The sequence below is a fragment of the Rhinopithecus bieti genome, unplaced genomic scaffold (genome assembly GCF_001698545.2).
Source record: "Rhinopithecus bieti isolate Rb0 unplaced genomic scaffold, ASM169854v2 scaffold_6710, whole genome shotgun sequence".
Classification (NCBI taxonomy): Eukaryota; Metazoa; Chordata; class Mammalia; order Primates; family Cercopithecidae; genus Rhinopithecus; species Rhinopithecus bieti.
This window is the reverse complement of record NW_016805362.1, coordinates 12,885-35,200: the sequence shown is the minus strand read 5'-3', so window position 1 is coordinate 35,200 and position 22,316 is coordinate 12,885. Positions and strand designations below refer to the sequence as shown.

At 49.0% G+C, this 22,316-nt stretch overlaps 1 protein-coding gene across 1 annotated transcript in view; it reads left to right on the top strand.

The window, feature by feature from the left end:
• Window positions 1–22,316, top strand: part of LOC108529743 (deleted in malignant brain tumors 1 protein) — a gene marked incomplete at its 3' end in the record, with an annotated part of 49,987 nt that overhangs the window by 14,790 nt on the left and 12,881 nt on the right. The window contains 12 exon segments of the mRNA XM_017872228.1: window positions 2,280–2,309; window positions 6,446–6,493; window positions 9,933–9,980; window positions 11,058–11,105; window positions 12,913–12,951; window positions 13,732–14,055; window positions 15,151–15,180; window positions 16,129–16,167; window positions 17,276–17,533; window positions 17,536–17,598; window positions 19,804–19,842; window positions 21,313–21,636. Coding sequence (XP_017727717.1) covers window positions 2,280–2,309; window positions 6,446–6,493; window positions 9,933–9,980; window positions 11,058–11,105; window positions 12,913–12,951; window positions 13,732–14,055; window positions 15,151–15,180; window positions 16,129–16,167; window positions 17,276–17,533; window positions 17,536–17,598; window positions 19,804–19,842; window positions 21,313–21,636 — 1,290 coding nt within the window.

Genomic DNA, 22,316 nt, shown 5'->3' with positions numbered 1-22,316 from the left:
CTTGTCTGTTACTGGTGTATAAGAATGCTTGTGATTTTTGCACATTGATTTTGTATCCTGAGACTTTGCTGAAGTTGCTTATCAGCTTAAGGAGATTTTGGGCTGAGACGATGGGGTTTTCTAAATATACAATCATGTCATCTGCAAACAGGGACAATTTGACTTCCTCTTTTCCTAACTGCATACCCCTTATTTCTTTCTCCTGTCTGATTGCCCTGGCCAGAACTTCCAACACTATGTTGAATTGGAGTGGTAAGAGAGGGCATCCCTGTCTTGTGCCAGTTTTCAAAGGGAATGCTTCCAGTTTTTTCCCATTCAGTGTGATATTGGCTGTGGGTTTGTCATAAGTAGCTCTTATTATTTTGAGATACGTTCCATCATGAATGTTCTGGTTTCTACTGTGAGTTTCTTCTTCATTTTCAGGGATGTGTAGCCACGTGGTTTCAGTGGCCCCCTTCCTAAGCCATCAGGGCAGCTGGGGGAGCCCATCATGGAGCTCACATTCAGACTGTTGAGGCAGGTGAAGAGGTTCTCTGACATACAGCAAGTCCTGTCACTGGCCTCTTGGTTCCATTAGAGAAATTCATATCTCTGAACCACAATTGTCAGTGCTATCAGGACCCACATTTACAAAGAATCTGAAGAGCCGGGCATGGTGGTGCATGCCTATAGTTCCAGCTACTCCAGGGCTGGAGGCAGGAGGCTCGCTTGAACCCAGGAATTTGAATCCAGCCTGGGCAATAGAGCAAGACTCTGTCTCTAAAAATAAAATAATAATCTGATAATTTTGTCAAATGCCTTAATCCTCCTTTTGCCAGGAAGTAAAAAGAAAAGGAATAATGAAAGAAAGTATATTGGATTGTTAATAAAATTTAAACATAGCAGACCTTTTTGTATCACATAGATTTTGGTATATAAACATCACAAAAGATAAAAGAACACCATCACAGGTCTTTTTCTAGCAAAATAAGATGATTGAAGTTCTTGCTGCAAAATATCATGTGATGAAATCCCTATGGAAGTGGGTAAGAGTACTGTATTTTATTTTTGTCCTTAGAATTGTATCATTGGCTCCTGGATTCTTGAATTTGAGAAATTCATCTAGGATATCATCATCTGAGGACTCTGAGTCTGAGATTTTTGTTGTACAATCAATTCTAACATTATTTGGTAGAGTGCTATATCTTGTATCTTTATATTCCTCTTCTGGTTCATCTAATTATTGCAAAAACATCTTCCTTTGTCAGTTTTCTTCTCTTCGCCATCACAAGTAGAAAATGAAAAAATTTAATTCCTAACTGCATTCAATGAAAGCTAAAAGCAGACTATGAAGAAAGTATCTCTAGTCTTAAAAAAATCTTCTTGAAAGATAATACAATACTTTGGCCATGGAAGAATTATGACATTTCACTCGTTCATCTTCCTTCTAGGCAACTTGACCATTCTACCATTTTCTTACTATTTAATAATTGATGAATAATGATGCAATAATTTATTGGATGATGAAATAGTGAAATGTTTCAAGATATAGGAAAAATAAAATCAGAAGCCAATAATGAATCTTGGATTTATAAAAGGATCTAATGGATTCATATGGTGATTACAAGATAGAATGAGTTTTATCCTTTTAAAAAAAATGAATACATATTGTCTCTGATCTTTGAAAGACCTCTAAAATATATAAAAGTTGTGAAATATCAACACTCACAAGTATAGTTAGAACTGCTCAAAAAGAAACTCAAAAGCTCCTGTTGAGTCCGACGGACCTTGTCCGGCCTCACTGAATATAAAGATCCAGGGATCTCTAGATTTCCATTTGCTTCAAGATAGAATAAAATGTTTTCAGGTTATGGGTCAGAAGGAACAGAATATCTGACACTAACATATTTTCTTATTTAGGGGGCATCCGAGTGGTTGTTGTCGATGCCAGCTATACTCAAATTTCAGACTGGACAACCAGCTTAAGCTGTCTTCTCTTGTCCAACCCTTCTTTCCAAGCATAGATTACATCCTGTAGCTATAAGCTGTAGCGTTAGGGGCCTAGTAAAGAGACATATGTGCTTCATTACATCTAAAATGATCGAACTCCTCATATCCAATCCCCTTGCTTTAATCTGCTATTGCAAAATCATTTAGCAAGAACGTCGGAGACACACAAACCCAAGATTGAGCCACAGCGCCCTCTGGTGTGTTGTACGGTGAAGTGAAAGCCAATTTCTGTGACTCATAGGAAATCATTTCTAAACAGTGTTTCTAAGACGAATTTGCGTTCTTTCCAGGTGAGTGGATCCCAAGTACTACAGACTACGGTAAGACCTTTTCTTCACTCGTCTTCCCTGGTGGGGTTGGCCAGTTCTCCTCTGCTGCTGTTGGCTAGTTGACGCTGAGCACAGCCCAGGTCACAGAGCAAACACCCGCCTTGCGAACGCAGGAATGCCGGGGAGACAGGAGACGTGGGTGCCAAGACCTGGGGCATATCCCAAGTGCACACTCGGTCAATCCCAGCTATCGTTCTCCTTCCTCTTGCTCTCTCTCAGTCATTTATCAGAGGAGGTTAGCTTCAGTTTCGTGTGAGGAGAGATAGTTGAAAATAAAGGTCAGTACCTTTCTTTCTTTTTTTTTTTGAGACGGAGTCTAGCTCTGTCGCCAGACTGGAGTGCGGTGGTGCAATCTCGGCTCACTGCAATCTCCGCCTCCCGGGTTCATGCAATTTTCCTGCCTCAGCCTCCAGAGTAGCTGGGACTACAGGCACGCGCCACCACGCCCAGCTAATTTTTGTATTTTTAGTAGAGATGGGGTTTCACCATGTTGGCCAGGATGGTCTCGATCTCTTGATCTTGTGATCCACCCACCTCGGATTCCCAAAGTGCTGGGATTACAGGCGTGAGTCACTGCGCCCAGCCCACCTTTCTTTTCACTAATAATGACAGGTATCTTGAAGATCACTAAACTCTACCAAGTACTTGCTATATGCCATTCGTAAAATGATTTTCATGTATGAAATGAATTGATATATTTTAAAAATACTTAAAATACCACCTGGCACACAGTAAGTGCCCAACTAATGCACATAGTGAGTGCTATTGTCATGAAATCTTCCCAAGAACACTTTGAGGTAAGTAATATGATTATGCCCATTTTGCAGATGGGAAAACCAGGGCATAGTTAGCTAATTTGTCAATATTTCTATGTCTAAGATTATGTGTCTGGTGAGTAGCAGGGCAGAGATTTGAGCCTAGGATGGGTGCCTCTTCCTATCCCTGCCCTGGTCTTTGACTTTGGCTAAATGTCCTTGCCTCTCCAGTGAGAGTGTGCAGACCTTTGTGCCTAAGTTTGATTTTTCAGGGTCTTCTATGTGTTCACTTGGGATGACTCTACTCCTGGGCCCTTGGCCCTGTGAGGTCAGTCCCTCCCTTTCCAAGACATGACCTGAGAGATCCAGAAATGGCCTGGGAAAGGCAGCTTTCTGACCAACACCCAGCAAGGGAGAGTCTGAGGCAGGGAGACTGAGCACTTTTCTGGAAGGACCATTCACAGGGTGACCAGGAGGGGGCGCATTGCCTCGCTGCACCTCTAGGTTCATCTCTGCACCAGAAGAGATGCAGATAGCATAGAAGGTAGCGTGTTTAGCTCCTAAGAGGGGCCCTTCCGAATAAGGCCTCAGGTCTGAACAGGCATCTTCTCCATGGATTATGTCCCTGAATCTGGGGAGGGGCAGAGCATGCGAGGTCCTGAATGTATTTTGGGGATGCCCTGAAGATGGTGCAGCTGGCCTTTCCTCCCTCTGGGAGAAAAAGCAACCTGCCCCCTACCCTTGCATCCCATTCCAGCCTCTCACTCTGTGACCACAAGTTTCTCATAATCTCAAACGCACCATTGAAAAGCCACACCCAGGATCTGGTTCGTACTCTCAGGATGGTGGGCTGCACCCCTCAGGACCTGTGCCTCTTTTCCTCACACCATCAATGCAGCTTACCCCAGTGGGTGGTCTAGTGGCATTGTGTCAGGCAGGAACATGGTACTTACTGACTTCCCAGCATGGCCAGCTTCACGGTGGGAAGCAGGCTGTTTCAGCCCCTCCCAGGATAGGAAGCTGGAAAAGTAGGTCAAAGCTTGCTCTTGGACTTGATCCTGATGGGACTGGAGAGTATATTGAAGCATTTTGAGCAAGGAATTGAATTGAATATATTTGTACTTTGTAAAGATAAAACTTGAAGACCACCTGGAGACTGATGAATCCTCTTAGCACAGAAATGGGCACAGAGTAAGCACTCCATCAATGCTGGTTGAATCAATGAATGTGGATGGACTAGAGAAAGGAAGACCAACGACTGAGGATTCAGCTGGGAGGAGGCCAGGTTCAAGGGGATGAAGGCTTATCCCGGTGAAATGGCAGTGGGAATGACAAGGAAAGAATGACCTTGGTGATGTTAGATGTAGGACGTGAGGAGGAGGAGGAGTCGAATATGATGCCCTCATTCCCAGCATGGTTGATGTGGAGCATGATGACATCCTTAATTCAAATGGAGGGAAGAGGCTGTGTTGAGTTTGGGATGATGTGGGGGATGGGATGGCCAGGAGGCCACTGAAAATGCTGGTCTAGAGCTCAGGGCTGGGCTGTCAGGGATGAGTCAGGATCAGAGAGGTGGATTTGGGGGTCTTCTGGAAAGTTCTCAAGTACATGAGGTTCTCCAGGGGGAAAATACAGAATGAGAGGAGGGCAAAGACAGAACGTGGAAGAACAAGGATATTTAAGGTCCTGTGGGGAGAAGGACTATAAATAGGCAGGATGGTGAGAGGAAGAAGGGGGAGGGAGGTGGGTAGGGATGCAAGTCAAGGCAGCCAAGAGCACCAGGATAAGGGCTTCTCACTGTGTCACTGCAGGTCTACCTCTGAGACTGGTGAATGGAGGTGACCTGTGTCAGGGCCGGGTGGAGGTCCTGTACCAAGGCTACTGGGGCACTGTGTGTGATGACAGCTGGGATGCCCAGGATGCAGATGTTGTCTGCAGGCAGCTTGGCTGTGGCTATTCCGTGTCAGCCCTGGGCGGGGCCCACTTTGGTCAGGGCTTGGGAAACATTCTCTTGGGTGACGTGCATTGCTCGGGAAGGGAGCCCTACCTGTCAAGCTGTCCCTACAGCGGATGGTATAACCACGAATGTGGCCACAGGGAAGATGCTGGTGTCATATGCTCTGGTAGTATGGATATCACCTTGCTCTGTGTATGTGCAACTCTGAGCCAATATCAACACACGTGAGCACATGTGTGTACGTATGTGTGTGCTCTGAAGCTTACTTGCTTTGCAGTAAGTCATGTCTTAATTGATATTGGAGGGCAGGTGGTTACTGGCCCACTTCATAGACAAGGAAGGTCAAGGAATCATCGGCCTGTCCTGAAACTGGACGTGGTGGAGGCAGGCTTCAGTCTCAGGCCCCCAGAGCCTGCTGATGCAATCACCTCATGGACTGGTTCTGATGAGCAGCATCATGACCACCCCTGGCCTCAGATACCAAATAAATATCTTCCTAAGTGGCAGTTTCTCCTCCTTTAAAGGCTGAGGAGGATGGGGGAACTGCTGGTCCTTAAGACATAAATGTATACCAACATGAAATTGAGGAGTAACCCAAAGCATTCTCTTTATAGGGAATTAAATAAAAGATACTTAAAATCCTCAATGGAAAAGAGAACTTCTCCTGGACCCAACCCAGCAAATCCCAGTGCTGATGTCCTTTGTTCACATAGTGCCAGGATGTGCGCAGAGACCAAGGGGTTCTTTGATCCACAAATAAACCTCCAAGGACACTGGCCAATGGCGTGCTCCTCAAAGAGGAGTTTTGGGTTAAACTGTCCACTTCTAGGGGAACCGTGGCATTTGCTGTGTGGACTGGCCTGAGCCCATGCCTCTGTGCATGGGATGTACCCTTGATAATCCAACCACCATGTAGGACTGGGCTCCCCAAGGGGGCATGGTCCTATATGCAGCCACTTTGTGAGTGGTTTAGTTTTGCATTCAGAAAAGGTTGGTTTTCTTTGGAAACCACCTTTTTTCTGGTTGAATCACGTTCTCAGGAATGCTTCAGTGATGGTGAATATTTGTCATTTGAGGGTGTGTTTGAGCTATAGAAACGGCCAGGTGTTATTTGTCATCCAATCTTGTGACTAGGATGGGGCTGTGAATGGACTGGGTGACTTTTTGAATAGAGGCTGTGGCAGCAGAGCAGTTTGCGGGAGGGTAACAAGAGCAAAGGATGCTCGTGCAGCATCCTAGCCCAGCCTGGGACCATTATGGTGACAGAGGGATTGGCAGTTGATTGGCTCTTAGTAATGGAGCCTGCCCTTAGGCCCTGTGCTTCCAGTCTTTGCTTGAGAGCTGAGGAAGCTATGGACCAGCCCTTCCCACGCGAGGGCTACCATCAATGAGCTCTTCCTTTCTCCACCCTGCAGGTTCTCTGATTCCCTCGGAGGCGTCCCTGGAGGTAACATCAGTAGAAGGTAATGTCTACTATGGGGCATCCCTGTGGGGTCATTTCCCCACTGCACCCCTAGGTTCATCTCTTATCCAGAACAGGTGCAGAGGGCATAGAAGGTAGGGTGCTGGCATCATGTGCTCAGGTAGTGTGGATGTCACCTTGCACTGTGTATGTGCAACTCTGAGTCAATATCACCACACATGAGCACGTGTTTGTACACTTGTGTGTGCTCTGCAGTTACTTGCTTTGCTGTAAGTGATGTCTTAGTTGATGTTGGAGGGTAGGTGGCACTGCCCCCTTTTCATAGACAATGAAGGTCAAGGGATTATCTGCCTGTTCTTCTGAAGCTGGATGTGGTGGAGGCAGGCTTCAGTCTCAGCCCCTCAGAGCCTGCTGATGCAATCACCTCGTGGACTAGTTCTGATGAGCAGCATCAGGACCACCCCTGTCCTGCGATACCAAACATATATCTTCCTAAGTGGCAGTTTCTCCTTTTTTTATAGGCTGAGGAGGATGGGGGAACTGCTAGTCCTTAAGATATAAATATATCCCAACATCAAATTGAGGAGTAAACTATAGCATTCTCTTTATTAGGAATTAAATGACAAATAAAAGATACTTAACATCCTCAATGGAAAAGAGAACTTCTCCTGGACCCAACCCAGCAAATCCCAGTTCTGATTTCCTTTGTTCACATAGAGCCAGGATGTGTGTGGACACCAAGGGGATTTTTAATCCTCAAAGAAACCTACAAGGACACTGTCCCATGGCGTGATCCCCAAAGAGGAGTTTCTAGCTAAACTGTCCACTTCTAGAGCAACTCTGGCATTTAGTGTGTGGGCTGGATTGAGCCCATGCTCATGCTACCATGCTACCAGGCTACCATGCCTGGGATGTGCCCTTGATAATCCAACTACCAAGTGGGACTGGGCTCCCCAAGGGGGCATCGTCCTCCTTGCAGCCAGTTTGTGAGTGGCTTAGTTTTGCATTCTGGGAAGGTTGGTTTTCCTTCAAAACCACCTTTTTTTCTAGATGAACCACCTTCTCAGGAATATTTCAGTGATAGTATTTGTCATTTCAGGGTGTGTTTGAGGTATAGAAATAGCCTGATATTCATGGTGGCTCACGCCTGTAATCCTAGCACTTTGGGAGGCTGAGGCAGGTGGATCATGAGGTCAGGAGTTCAAGATCAGCCTGGCCAAGATGGTGAAACCCTGTCTCTACTAAAAATACAAAAAAATTAGCTGGGCGTGGTGGCACGCACCTGTAATCCCAGCTGCTCTGGAGGCTGAGGCAGAGAATTGCTTAAACCTGCAGGGGTGAAGGTTGCAGTGAGCTGAGATAGTGCCACTGCACTCCAGCCTGGGCGACAGAGCAAGACTCCGTCTCACAAAAAAAAAAAAAAAAAAAAGAAAGAAAAAAGAAAAAAGCCTGTACGGGGTGGCTCACGCCTATAATCTCAGCACTTTGGGAGGCCGAGGCAGGCGGATCATGAGGTCAGGAGATCGAGACCATCCTGGCAAACACGGTGAAACCCCGTCTCTACTAAAAATACAAAAAAATTAACCGGGTGTGGTGGCGGGCACCTGTAGTCCCAGCTACTCAGGAGGCTGAGGTAGGAGAATGGCGTGAATCCCCGGGGGGCAGAGCTCGCAGTGAGCAGAGATCGCGCCACTGCACTCCAGCCTGGGCGACAAAGCAAGACTCTGTCTCAAAAAAAAAGAAGAAATACCCTGATGTTATTTGACATTCAATCTTGTGACTAGCATGGGGCTGTGAATAGACTGGGTGGCTTTTTGAATAGAGGTCGTGGCAGTAGAGGAGGTGGGGGAAGTGTAATAAGAGCGTGTGGCATCCTAGCCCAGCCTGGGGCCATTATGGTGACAGAGTGATTGGTACTTTGTTAGCTTTTAGCAATGGAGGGTGCGGTTAGGCCCTGTGCTTCCAGCCCTTGCTTGAGAGCTGAGGAAGCCATGGGCCAACCCTCCCAAAGCGAGGGATACCATCAATGAGCTCTTCCTTTTCCACCCAGCAGTTTCTCCATTTCCCTCGGAGGTGCCCCTGGGGTCAACTAGAGTATTAGAAGGTAACGACTACTGTGGGGGATCCCTGTGGGCTCCTTACCCCACTGTACCCCTAGGTTTGTCTGTGATTCAGATGAGGTCCAGAGGGCATAGAAGGTAGGGTGCTGGTGTCGTGTGCTCAGGTAGTGTGGATGTCACCTTACACTGTGTCTGTGCAACTCTGAGTCAATATCACCACACATGAGCAAGTGTGGTTTCATATGTGTGTGCTCTGCAGTTACTTGCTTTGATGTAAGTCGTATCTTAATTGATGTTGGAGGGTAGGTGATACTGCCCCTTTTCATAGACAACGAAGGTCAAGGGATCATCTGCCTGTCCTTCTGAAGCTGGATGTGGTACAGGCAGTCTTCAGTCTCAGCCCCTCAGAGTCTGCTGATGCAATCACTTCGTGGACTAGTTCTGATGAGCAGCATCACGACCATCCCTGTCCTGGGATACAAATAAATACCTTCCTAGGGGGAAGTTTCTCCTCTTTTAAAGGCTAAGGAGGATGGGGGAGCTGCTGGTCCTTAAGACAGAAATGTATACCAACATCAAATTGAGGAGTAACCCAAGGCATTCTCTTTGTTGGGAATTAAATGACAAATAAAAGATACTTAATATTCTCAATGGAAAAGAGAACTTCTCCTGGACGCGACCCAGCAAATCCCAGTTCTGATTTCCTTTGTCCACACAGTGCCAGGATGTGTGCAGACACCAAGGGGTTTTTTAATCCACAAAGAAACCTACAAGGACACTGTCCCATGGTGTGATCCCCAAAGAGGAGTTTCTGGTTAAACTGTCTACTTTGAGAGCAACTCTGGCATTTGGAGTGTGGGCTGGACTGAGCCCAGGCTACCACGCCTGGGATGTGCCCTTGATAATCCAACTACCAAGTGGGACTGAGCTCCCCAAGGGGGCATTGTCTTCCATGCAGCCGCTTTGTGAGTGGCTTAGTGTTGCATTCTGGAAAGGTTGGTTTGCTTTCAAAACCACCTTTTTTCTAGTTGAACCACCTTCTCAGGAATATTCCAGTCATGGTGAATATTTGTCATTTGAGGGTGTGTTTGAGCCATAGACACAGTCAGATGTCTTTTGACATTCAATCTTGTGACTAGCCTGGGGTTGTGAATGGACTGGGTAACCTCTTGAATAGAGGCTGTGGCAGCAGAGGAGGTGGGGTAGGGTAATAAGAGTAAAGGATGCTCGTGTGGCATCCTAGCCCAGTCTGGGACCAGTACAATGACAGAGCGATTGGCACATGGTTGGCTTTTAGCAATGGAGGGTGCCCTTAGGCCCCGTGTTTCCAGCCCTTGCTTCAGAGCTGAGGAAGCCATGGACCAACCCTCCCCAAGCGAGGGCTACCATTAATGAGCTCCTCCTTTCTCTACCCTGCAGGTTCTGTGTTTCCCTCGGAGACACCCCTGGAGTCAACTGTAGCAGAAGGTAACATCTACTATGGGGGATCCCTGTGGGCTCATTACCCCACTGCACCCCTAGGTTCATCTCTGATCCAGAACAGGTGCAGAGGGCATAGAAAGTAGTGTGCTGGTGTCATGTGCTCAGGTAGTGTGGATGTCACCTTACACTGTGTATGTGCAACTCTGAGTCAATATCACCACACATGAGCTCATGTGTATATTTATGAGTGTGCTCTATAGTTTACTTGCTTTGATGTAAGTCATGTCTTAATTGATGTTGGAGGGCAGGTGGTACCGCCCCTTTTCATAGATAGTGCAGGTCAATGGATCATCTGCCTGTCTTTCTGAAGCTGAATGTGATGGAAGCAGGCTTCAGTCTCAGCCCCCCGGAGTCTGCTGATACAATCACCTCGTAGGCTGGTTCTGATGAGCAGCATCGCGACCACCCCTGGCCTAGGATACCAAATATATATCTTCCTAAGTGGCAGTTTCTCCTCTTTTAAAGGCTGAGGAGGATGGAGGGGTTTTTTAATCCACAAAGAAACCTACAAGGGCACTGTCCCATCGTGTGTTCCCCAAAGAGGAGTTTCTGGTTAAACTGTCTACTTTGAGAGCAACTCTGGCATTTGGAGTGTGGGCTGGACTGAGCCCAGGTTACCATGCCTGGGGTGTGCCCTTGATAATCCAACTACCAAGTGGGACTGGGCTCCCTAAGGGGGCATCGTCCTCCATGCAGCCGCTTTGTGAGTGGCTTAGTGTTGCATTCTGGAAAGGTTGGTTTGCTTTCGAAACTACCTTTTTTCTAGTTGAACCACCTTCTCAGGAATATTCCAGTCATGGTGAATATTTGTCATTTGAGGGTGTGTTTTGTCATTTGAGGAGGTGGGGATAGGGTAATAAGAGTAAAGGATGCTCATGTGGCATCCTAGCCAGCCTGGGACCAGTACAATGAGAGAGTGATTGGCACATGGTTGGCTTTTAGCAATGGAGCGTGCCCTTCGGCCCTGTTTCCAGCCCTTGCTTTAGAGCTGAGGAAGCCATGGACCAACCCTCCCCAAGTGAGGGCTACCATTAATGAGCTCCTCCTTTCTCCACCCTGCAGGTTCTGTGTTTCCCTCAGAGGCGCCCCTGGAGTCAACTGTAGCGGAAGGTAACGTCAACTATGAGGGATCCCTGTGGGCTCATTACCACTCTGCACCCATAGGTTCATCTCTGATTCAGATGAGGTGTAGAGGGCCTAGAAAGTAGGGTGCTTAGTTCCCAAGAGGGGCCCTTCCACATAAGGCCTCAGGTCTGAACAGGTCTCTCTTGCATCGATCGTGTCTGAGACTGAGGAGGAATCAACTTGAAGATACATCTCCAAGGAGTTCTCAGTGGAGCCTCTTGTTCTGTCTCTAGAGATTCTGTTATCCTTGCTTGTTGCTCACTCCTATGTTCCTCACCCAGCTGTGCTCATCTCTGGCCAGCCTATGGTGCTGGATCTCTGGCTACAAGGCCTTGAGACGCAGGTGCCTACCTGCTAACGTAGCCAAATTGCTAGGACAGCATCCTTGCCCTTGCCCTTTCTTTAAGCCCATGTTAGGCCACCCTTGTTTCTTCTTAACAGAGAGAAATCACAATCCTTCAACTCATGGACATCAGAGGTCAGGTACTTCCCCCTTGGGTACCTCCAGTGAGAAATCTGGGAGACATAGTCAATACAGCCTGGGATGCTGGCAGTCTGGGCTTTGGGAAGGGAAGTCACTTTCCATTTCCCATGGGAAACCTTGGCCCTAGGAGAAGCTCAAGGACAACATTCTCACCAAAGCCTCTGCCCTGCCCAGGGTTAGCATGCAGCAGTTGGGAATGCTGATGGTACATGCATCAGGCCCTCCCATTCCTCAGATCATCTGCTTTCCTCTCCCTCTGGCACATGGGGTGAGGCCTGACTTAACCTCTTTCTCTTTCCTATGATGAAGGACAGAGAAGACACTAGGAATGAGGGTGAGACTGGCTTTATTCTGACTTAGCCATGTCCCTTAACCAAGATTCCCACATTTTGTTATTTGCAGCAGCTATAAGAGGAGAATCTGTTCCTTCCTCTGGAGTGGTTTCCCCTGAGGACCCTGTTACATGTTAAGGACCACACCTCGGCCTGACAAGCCCTTTGGTATAACTGGTCCGGCCAGGGATGGGAGCAAGGGGGTGGAGGGATTTGACTGATCTGCCTGTCACACAGGACTGCAGATAGGACTTACTCGGAGTTGCTCTTATCAGGAACTCCAGTGTCAGGTGGGAGTCACATTTCTTCTAGATCCAGAGACCTCATGTAGAAGCCCAGTGGAGAGCTCAGACAGAAGCTGAGTGTTGTGGCTGCAGTGGGTTAAGGGTAACTCTCAGGTCCCTTCCTCTCCAAGTCCTAGCACTCAGTCAGTTCTTGTAGGTGCCCTGGACAAATTCCAGGGCTCTGGAGCAATTAAAAAACAGAGATTCCAAGCCAGTATCTTACTTAAAGGGGAATATTAGAAGCATTTCCACTAGTGTGAAAAACAAGGCAAGTATGCCCTCCATCCCCACTGCTGTTCAATGTCATACTGGAGATAGTAGCCAATGCAATTAGAGAAGAGAAATCAATTAGAGGCATAATAATGGGAAAAGTTATTTTTGCATCTCTCTCCTGGAGTTCTGTATAGGTTACATGTAGGCATATCAGAATCAGAGTGAGTATGTTGGTACAGAAATATTTCCTCCACAAGCAGCCCTTTAGAATTGAAGAACTCAGTGCTAGACAGGTTTCTTGACTTTCCCAAAGTTACACAGCAAGACAATATCCAGATCAGGAGTGATGGCTTCTCAGCAGATCCTAGTTCACTTTCAGCCCATGAGTGTCCTCAAAGGAGATCTAATTTTATATTTTCTGGTTTTTTATTTTGTTTTGTTTTGTTTTGTTTTTCATCTTCTACAATTGGCAAATGCAGAGACTACCATCACAAATACCGAGTCTACTGTTGTGACAGGTAATCAGTAATTTTGAGTCTGTTTCTGTATGTCATGGTGCCAACTATATCCATGGGCTTTACTGTTATTCAGGAAACATTTTAGGGAATGGGATGGGACGGAATGTTGTGAGTAGACAGTGGTAGATCCCAGAGGTCAGCTAGAGTGAAGATTCCTTCATTGCCCATGTTCCTGGGGGTAGGGAGAAATCAGTCAGAATGTGGCATCTCCAAGAGCCTTTGTGCTTTGGAAGCAGAGACCAGTGAGATCAGTCTCCAGTCCAGAGTGACAGCCCAGCTCCCCCATCTCCACAGCTCTGTGCTGACCCCAGCCATCCTGGTCCTGAGGAAGGCTATAAGGCCAGGAAGATCACGTGCAAAATGTGCTCCAAGCCAACCTTAGAGCTGCAGATACACATCAGAGCTCCTTCCAGCACATCCTGATGTCATGACGCTGCTTTTCAGTGTGGGATGTTATGTGTCCCCTGTCTGAGTGAATCAGGCAGAGCCCATGGTCTGCTTAGAGAAGGATCTTGTGTATCTCTAGGCCCCTTCCAGGATGCAGATTAGGAGGAGCCTTTTATTCTCCTCCAGCAGAAGCTCTAAGACTTGGGTTTGGGCCAAGCAGTCACTGTCCTCTTCCCCACGAAGAACTCTAACCTTAAGGCATGTTAGAGCCCAGCCTAGTTAGAGATTCTCTCAAAGATATTTGCCTATGGGAAAGACCCCGAATGCCCTGCAGGCCCTGAGACCTTGTCTCTCAGTAGGAGTGTACAAGAGAAATTCTGTGCCTTCCTCTAGGATCTGATTATGGTTTGGCCCTGAGGCTGGTGAATGGAGGTGACAGGTGTCAGGGCCGTGTGGAGGTCCTGTATCAAGGCTCCTGGGGCACCGTGTGTGATGACAGCTGGGACACCAATGATGCCAATGTGGTCTGCAGGCAGCTGGGTTGTGGCTGGGCCACGTCAGCCCCAGGAAATGCCCGGTTTGGCCAGGGCTCAGGATCCATTGTCCTGGATGACGTGCGCTGCTCAGGGTACGAGTCCTACCTGTGGAGCTGCCCCCACAATGGCTGGCTCTCCCATAACTGTGGCCATAGTGAAGATGCTGGTGTTATCTGCTCAGGTAGGCATCAAAGATCTCTGGAGGGTCAGGTGTGGTGGCTCACAACTGTAATCCCAGCACTTTGGGAGGATGAGGCAGGCAGATTGCTTGAGCTCAGGTGTTCAAGACCAGCTCTGGGCAAGATGGCAAACCCCGTCTCTATTAAAAAAGGAAAATCACTTGGGCCCATTCTGGGGACAGACTGTAATCAGAGAATATAGTGACAAACAGGTTTCTCACTCCAGGGCCCCCGCCCAAGACTTTCCTGGTTATCTGGTGGCTCTGGACTTTAGTTGGGGCAACTGGCCTGTGGGTACAATGCCATGGTCAGCACAGATCCCCAAGCTGCAAGCAGTGCCCCAACATTAGTTTGGGGGTGACTGAGGCACCGGTGTTCAGACACAGGGTCCAGCATGCTGACATTAGAAATAACGAGCTTTTTATTCTGCTCTAGGAACATCCGCATAACTCATACCCCCATTTTCCCTGATGCTTCTACTCAGGGATGGCATATTTCAGGGATCTGGTTGGTGAAACCTCCCCTCTCCTTGAACACTGTATTACCTTGAGTGCTGTCAGCCACTGACTCAGAGGGAAGGACACATTTGTAAATAGTTCACTTATGATTGCTGTGAAGAGAGGCAGGGAAGTGGGGTAAGGGTGGGAGGATGGCAGTGAGTCACAAATGGTGGGCTCACATGCGAGCTCAGCATGGGGAGCGAGGGGACCTCCCAGAGGATCACCAAGAATCCACATCAAACCTCAGACTCACTGCAGTTCAAGGGTGGAGAGTTAGGGTCTTCATCTACTCATTGCTTAGGGTGGCTGTTTGCTGCTCCCTGGGTGTTGATACTGAGGTTGTTGTGGCTGGTCCCAGGCACCGAAGTGACCTTCATATCCCTGGAGAGTGAGCCACAGGCACAGAGAGGGAGGCAATGCCAGGGGCTGTGGGGTCCCTGAGGGACTGATGGCTTCACGGTGGGCACTGGCAGGGCCCACTTGGTGGTCATGTGATGGGCGTCACCTGAGGGTGTGGCTACCCCAAGTCACTTCAACCTTAACTCTAATTGGAGTCACTGAGTGTTTGGTGTCTAATGTTGCTATTTTTTCTCACAGCTGCCCAGCCTCAGTCGACGCTCAGGCCAGGTGAGTCCCCAGAATCCTTCCTCGGGATACGCCTTCTCTTTCTGCTTGGTTACCCTCTCCCCAGTCCACAGAGCCCTCCTGCTTCTCTGCAGATACTCTGGGGCATGTTATTTTCCCCCCAGCTCTGTAACTGAGACCCTAACATGGTGCTTCTTAAGCACACATAGGATTCAGCTTCTGCCTTCTCTTCAATCCATCTCAGCTTTCATCATATCGTTCCATGCTGTCCCAATGGAAAACCCTTACAGGTTCAGAAAGAAACCACCTGTTTAATGAGCTTTGGCCCCTTTATGTTCAGGGCTGACATAACCTTTCTGAGAATTGAGGGTGAGACCCTCTAATGTTCTTTTGAAGGCAAGGTCAGTACAGGCCTGATACCCCCATCTCTCACTACACGAAAGACCCTTGAAAGACCCCCAGATTCTGCAGGGCCATGTCTGCATTCAGAAGAGGCAGAGGCCATGCTCAGGGGAGAGAGAGGCTAAGAAATGTTTCTGGTACCTTCACTTACCAGGAAACCTGATTTCCCCTGGGTGGGCCCGCTAGTCCCCTGAACATTTTAGCTGTAAGTGTCAAGTCTTGGCAGTGGTGTCAGATGAGTCAGACAGTCCATGTGTCAGCGGATGGTGGGGGATGGAGGTGGTAAAGGTTTCCTAACTGAGAAAAGGTCATCCCTGTCTCAGAGAGAGGTGGAAGGGCCTGCATGGTGTCCTTTGTCCCTGAATGAGTTCTGTGGGCAGGAGACCTGGGCAGACACATGGGGAGCAAGTGGGTAGACCTGGGAGTGGAATTGTTTTCACAACCAGGTCCTAGGAAATGCCCGGTTTGGCCAGGGCTCAGGACCCATTGTCCTGGATGACGTGTGCTGCCTGGTCCAGAGAACTGCTTGTTTTTTACCTTTTTCCCTTCAAATCCAATTGTATCCTTTCTCTTTGTTGCTGTTTACAGACAGTTGGCCTGTCAGGATATCACCTGTACCCACAGAAGGTAAAGAATCCTCTCAACACTCCCTGGGGCTCACTTTCTACCTCTGGATACACTTCGGATTTCATAGTTCACTTATGATTGCCATGAAGAGAGGTGGGGAAGTAGGCTAAGGGTGGGAGGATGGCAGCAGGTGATAAACAGTTGGCTCAACAGTGAGCTCGGCACTAGGAACAGGAGTAGGACCTCCCAGAAGTTCATTAGTATTCATTAGACTCGCGATAGGATGAGGCTCAAGGTGGGCCCTTGCTTCTTCATGTTTCTGTGGGTTGGGTAGGGAGGAAGCTGGGGTCTCTGAAGACCCAGAACTAGATGTGATGTTGGAGAGTGGAGGGTGCTGGTGACCTGTCTCCTGTGGGATCCTGTTCCAAGTGGTCAGGAAAGATCCTCATCTGTGCACTCAGGACAAGCCCTGGGGGTCTCCCTAATCCTACGGGGACCTCATCCCTGCCATCTCTGGTACTTTCTCAGTCAGCCAGACAGGACCATGCTCCTGAATAAGGGAGGGGTCTGGGCCTGCCATCTGGAGCTGAGCAGCTCCATCCTCTGTGTACTCAACTAGATAGTGGGATATCCATTCCTATCACCTCCAATGGGGTCACAGGTGCTTCCCCAAAAGTTGAGCATCCATAGACCTGGGCAGAGTAGGATATCAGTGCTACTTTCACTGTAATTAAGCCTAATCTCTGGCTTCATTATGCAAAGGTGACTGCCTGCCTGGGTGACTTAGTTCATTAGGAAATGCCCTGAGTGTGGAACTTGCCCTAGATTGTTAGGGGTCTAGGCCTGCCATTTGTAGCTGTGCAGCTCCATCCTGTCTGCCCGCAGAGTGGGGAGTGGAGTGTCCATTCCTGGCCCCTCCTCTGGGATGTCATACATGCTTACCCATAACTTGAGCTTTTATAGACTTGAGTAGAATAGGGCATCACTTTTCAACTATGACAAAGCTTAACCTCTGGGTACAGTAATCTTCAGTCGTGACTGCATGTCCTGGTGACGTTGGCATTTGTATTCAAACTTGACTACTTTGCCTACTGCTCTGAGTGTTGTACATGCCTTATCCTTGACCTCATCATAGAGATGAATGAAGGGTTCTTGTGTTCCCCTGTAGGATCTGAATCCAGTTTGGCCCTGAGGCTGGTGAATGGAGGTAACAGGTGTCAGGGCCGAGTGGAGGTCCTATACCGAGGCTCCTGGGGCACCGTGTGTGATGACAGCTGGGACACCAATGATGCCAATGTGGTCTGCAGGCAGCTGGACTGTGGCTGGGCCACGTCAGCCCCAGGAAATGCCCGGTTTGGCCAGGGCTCAGGACCCATTGTCCTGGACGACGTGCGCTGCTCAGGACACGAGTCCTACCTGTGGAGCTGCCCCACAGTGGCTGGCTCTCCCACAACTGTGGCCATGGTGAAGACGCTGGTGTCATCTGCTCAGGTGGGTCTCCAAGACTTTGGGTCTCCTCTCTTGGGGTAGATTTTGCTCAGGAAGTGAGGTCTTAATATGTTCTAATCTCCTCACTCAGAGCTTTTCAACCTTTCCTATATTTCTGATATCTCCTTAGCTCTCTCCTAGGAAACTGCATGAGTCCTTGCCACATTACCAGGTTTTGAGGAGCTCAGGGAGAAAATGGGCCAAAGTGTAATAAGGGTCACGTCTTTGTTCACCTACTGAGGCAGCGCAAGCAGAGAGAGAAGAGAAAAGTGCCGGGTCTTTGCCTTTTAGTGTGGCTGGAAAGGAATAGCTGGGGCCAGGTTGCTCATGAAGATAGAGGTTGATTTGGGTCGTGGCTTTGCAGGCTGCATAGGAGCATGATATCTGCTTGGCTGCTGCTGCAGGCCTCAGGCTGCTTTAGCTCCTGGCAGAAGGAGATGGGGAGCTGTCCTGGGCAGAGGTCACATGGCAAGTAAAGGAAGTAAGAGAGGGCAAGAGGGAGGGCCCAGACTCTTCAACGACCAGCTCTTGCTAGGAACTAAGAGAAGAACTCACCCTTGACCAGAGAGGGCACTAAGTGATTCATAAAGGGTTGGCCTCCATGACCGAGACATGGCGCATCAGGCCTCACCTCTATACTTGGGGTTTCCAATCCCAAGATGAGTTTTGGATGGAACAAACATCCAATCTATAGCACACTGTCTCTCCAAGGTTCCGCCTTTCCCCTACTGAAAGGTTTAGGTGACAGTGAGGTGGATGCAGCACATATAGGCATTGGGGAGGGTCAATCTCACTGGGAGGAGCCCAGAAGCAAAGGCTCATGCTGGGAAGGGAGGGTCTTCTGGTGAGGCCCAGTAAGCAGGCCTCAGACTGGAAACACAAGGCTTGGAATGCAGATCTGTGTCTGTCCATGTCTGGCCTGGGTTTTGGGGTGTGAGTGCTTGACTGCAATTCCCTCCAGAGAACTGCAGGGTCCTGCCTGTGCACTGGTCAGGTTTGGGGTGGGCAGTGCCCATGAGGCCTGCTGAGCAAAGCCTTGCTCTGAATGACTGTGGGCTGGGCTGGAAGATCACAGGCTGGATTTTGCTAGAGTGGCCTCTTCATACTTGCTGACTCAGGGACTGCTAAGACATGCAAAGGAGAGGGTTGGTTTTGTGTCAACCTGATTACTGTGGACAGACACAAACTTAATCACTTTGGAGCTAGCAGTAGTGGCAGGATCTGCCCAGACATCTTCCAAGGAGCATCCTTGTGGGGACATGCATGGCAATGCCCCTCCCTCTTGATGGGGACCTAGCATAGACAGAACGAATGACCTGTTTAGTTCCTTCCACCTTTGTTCCAGTTTTGCCAGCTTCTGTGTCGTGCATCTGATCTGACCTCCTCTTTCTCACAGCCGCCCAGTCCCGGCTGACGCCAGGCCAGGTGATTCCCCAGTGTCCTTCCTTGGGATGCCCTTTTCTTTCTACACAATTATCCTTTCTCTCACTCTGCAGAGCCCTCCTTCTTATCCGTGTGCATACTGTGGGTCATACGATTTTCCCTGCTCTGTAACTGAGACCCTAGCATGAAGCTTCTTAACCAGACATGGTTAAGAAGGTATGATCTTTCTAAGAATTGAGAGTGATTGCCAAAGTCTCCTGGGAAGGCAATGTCAGCTAGAGCCTTAAACATGACTGTCCGTGGGCAAGCAATGTCAGTGCAGGCCTGATACCTCCATTCCTCACTCCTTCGAACACCCCTAGATGCGGCAGGGCCCCATCTACCTCCAGAAAGGCAGAGGCCGTGCTAGGGCGGGGAGAGATAGATTAGATATTTCTGGTACCTCCACTTGCCAGGAGACTTTGTACTCCTTTGGGCAGCTCCCCGATCCTTCTAACATTTTAGTTTCAAGTGTGAGAGTCTCAGCAATGGTGTCCAATGTGCCCATCAGTCCATGTGTCTGTGGATGGGGCAGGTAAACCCTTTGTAGCTGAGAAGAGGATATTCCACACTTCAGAGGTAAGAGGGATTGGACTGGTCTCCAGCGAGGCCTATGTCCCTGGCTGTGCTCCTTGATCTACAGACTTGGGCAGACACATGGGGAGCAAGTGGCAGGAACCAGAAATCGAGTAGTTTTCATGATGCTTGCTTTGTCCAGAGACCTTTCCTTTTGGAGTTTTCACCTTCAACTTTAATTGCAGCCTTTGTCTTTGTTGCAATTTACAGACACGTTGTCGACCAGCACCTTACCTGCATCGACAGTAGGTAAATAATCCTCTCACCCCTCCTTAGGGCTCACTCTCTACCTCTGGACAAATATTTTGAATGAAAATGATAGGATGAGGGTCAAGGTGGGCCCTTCTCTGTTTCATGTCCCTGTGCATTGAGTGAGAGGAAGTTGGAGTCTCTGGGGAGCCAGTCCTGGGTCGGGTGTTGGAGGGTGGATGGTGTTGGTGACCTGTCTCCTGTGGTCTCCTGTGGGACCCTGTTCCAAGTATCAGAAAGATCCTCATTCAGGTGCTCAGGACAAGCCCTGGAGGGCTCCCTATTCCTGGGACCTCATTCCTGGCCCTCTGGCCATGCATTGCAGACCTGCAAGGATGGGTGAAAATTCCTGTCCCTGCAGCTGTCTGGCCAAGGCCTTGCCATCCCTGGTAATTTTCCAGAAGTCACAGAGGACCACGTGGGTACCACCAAAGTCTTCAGCATGGGGACAGCATGGGCCTGGCCTCTGGAGTTGTGGAGCTCCATCCTGTGTGTGCTCAGAGTATAGAGTGGGGCGTCCATTCCTGTCACCTCCACTGGGGTCACAGGTGCTTCCCCAAAACCTGAGACTCCACAAACCCAGGAAGAATAGGGTATCACCTCTCCTTCCACTGTGATGAAGCTGAACCTCTGGTTGCGGTCATATTCAATTGTGACTGCTTGTCCAGGTGACCTTGGCCATTAGGAAGTGCCCTGAGTGTGGAACGTGCCTTAGATCCTTGACCTCATGGTAGGGATGGATAAAGGGTTCTTGTGTTCCCCTGTAGGATCTGAATCCAGTTTGCCCGTNACGGGGACCTCATCCCTGCCATCTCTGGTACTTTCTCAGTCAGCCAGACAGGACCATGCTCCTGAATAAGGGAGGGGTCTGGGCCTGCCATCTGGAGCTGAGCAGCTCCATCCTCTGTGTACTCAACTAGATAGTGGGATATCCATTCCTATCACCTCCAATGGGGTCACAGGTGCTTCCCCAAAAGTTGAGCATCCATAGACCTGGGCAGAGTAGGATATCAGTGCTACTTTCACTGTAATTAAGCCTAATCTCTGGCTTCATTATGCAAAGGTGACTGCCTGCCTGGGTGACTTAGTTCATTAGGAAATGCCCTGAGTGTGGAACTTGCCCTAGATTGTTAGGGGTCTAGGCCTGCCATTTGTAGCTGTGCAGCTCCATCCTGTCTGCCCGCAGAGTGGGGAGTGGAGTGTCCATTCCTGGCCCCTCCTCTGGGATGTCATACATGCTTACCCATAACTTGAGCTTTTATAGACTTGAGTAGAATAGGGCATCACTTTTTCAACTATGACAAAGCTTAACCTCTGGGTACAGTAATCTTCAGTCGTGACTGCATGTCCTGGTGACGTTGGCATTTGTATTCAAACTTGACTACTTTGCCTACTGCTCTGAGTGTTGTACATGCCTTATCCTTGACCTCATCATAGAGATGAATGAAGGGTTCTTGTGTTCCCCTGTAGGATCTGAATCCAGTTTGGCCCTGAGGCTGGTGAATGGAGGTAACAGGTGTCAGGGCCGAGTTGAGGTCCTATACCGAGGCTCCTGGGGCACCGTGTGTGATGACAGCTGGGACACCAGTGATGCCAATGTGGTCTGCAGGCAGCTGGGCTGTGGCTGGGCCACATCAGCCCCAGGAAATGCCCGGTTTGGCCAGGGCTCAGGACCCATTGTCCTGGATGACGTGCGCTGCTCAGGACACGAGTCCTACCTGTGGAGCTGCCCCCACAGTGGCTGGCTCTCCCACAACTGTCAGCACAGTGAAGACGCTGGTGTCATCTGCTCAGGTGGGTCTCCAAGACCTTGGGCTCCCTCTCTTGGAGTAGAGTTTGCTCAGGAAGCGAGGTCTCATTATGCTCTGATCTCCTCACACAGAGCTTTTTCAACCTTTCCTATATTTCTAATATCTCCTTAGCTCTCTGCTAGGAAACAGCATGAGTGTTCATTGTCAGGTTTTGAGGAGGTCAGGCAGGACAATGGCCAAAGTCAAATAAGGGTCACACTTTGTTCACCGAGGCAGCACAAGCAGAGGGAGAAGACGAAAGAGCCAGGTCTCTGCCTTTTAGTGTGGCTGGAAAGGAATAGCTTGGGCCGGTTTGTTCGGCTCAGCTTCTGCTGAGAGCCTCGGGCTACCTGTACTCCTGGCAGAAGAGGATGGGGAACTGGCCTGGGCAGAGGTCACATGGTGAGGGAGGAAGCAAGAGAGAGCAAGAGGGAAGGCCCAGACTCTTTTCAACCACCAGCTCTTGCTAGGAACTAAGAGAAGAACTCATCCCTGACCAGGGAGCGCAGTAAGTTATTCATGAAGGGTGGGCCTCCATGACCCAGACATGGTGCATCAGGCCTCAACTCTAAACTTGGGGATCCAATTGCAATATGACACTTGGACGTGACAAGCCTCCAAGGTATAGCACCCTGGCCCTCCAGGGTTCCAACTTTCCCCTACTGAAAGATTTTGCATAAGGGT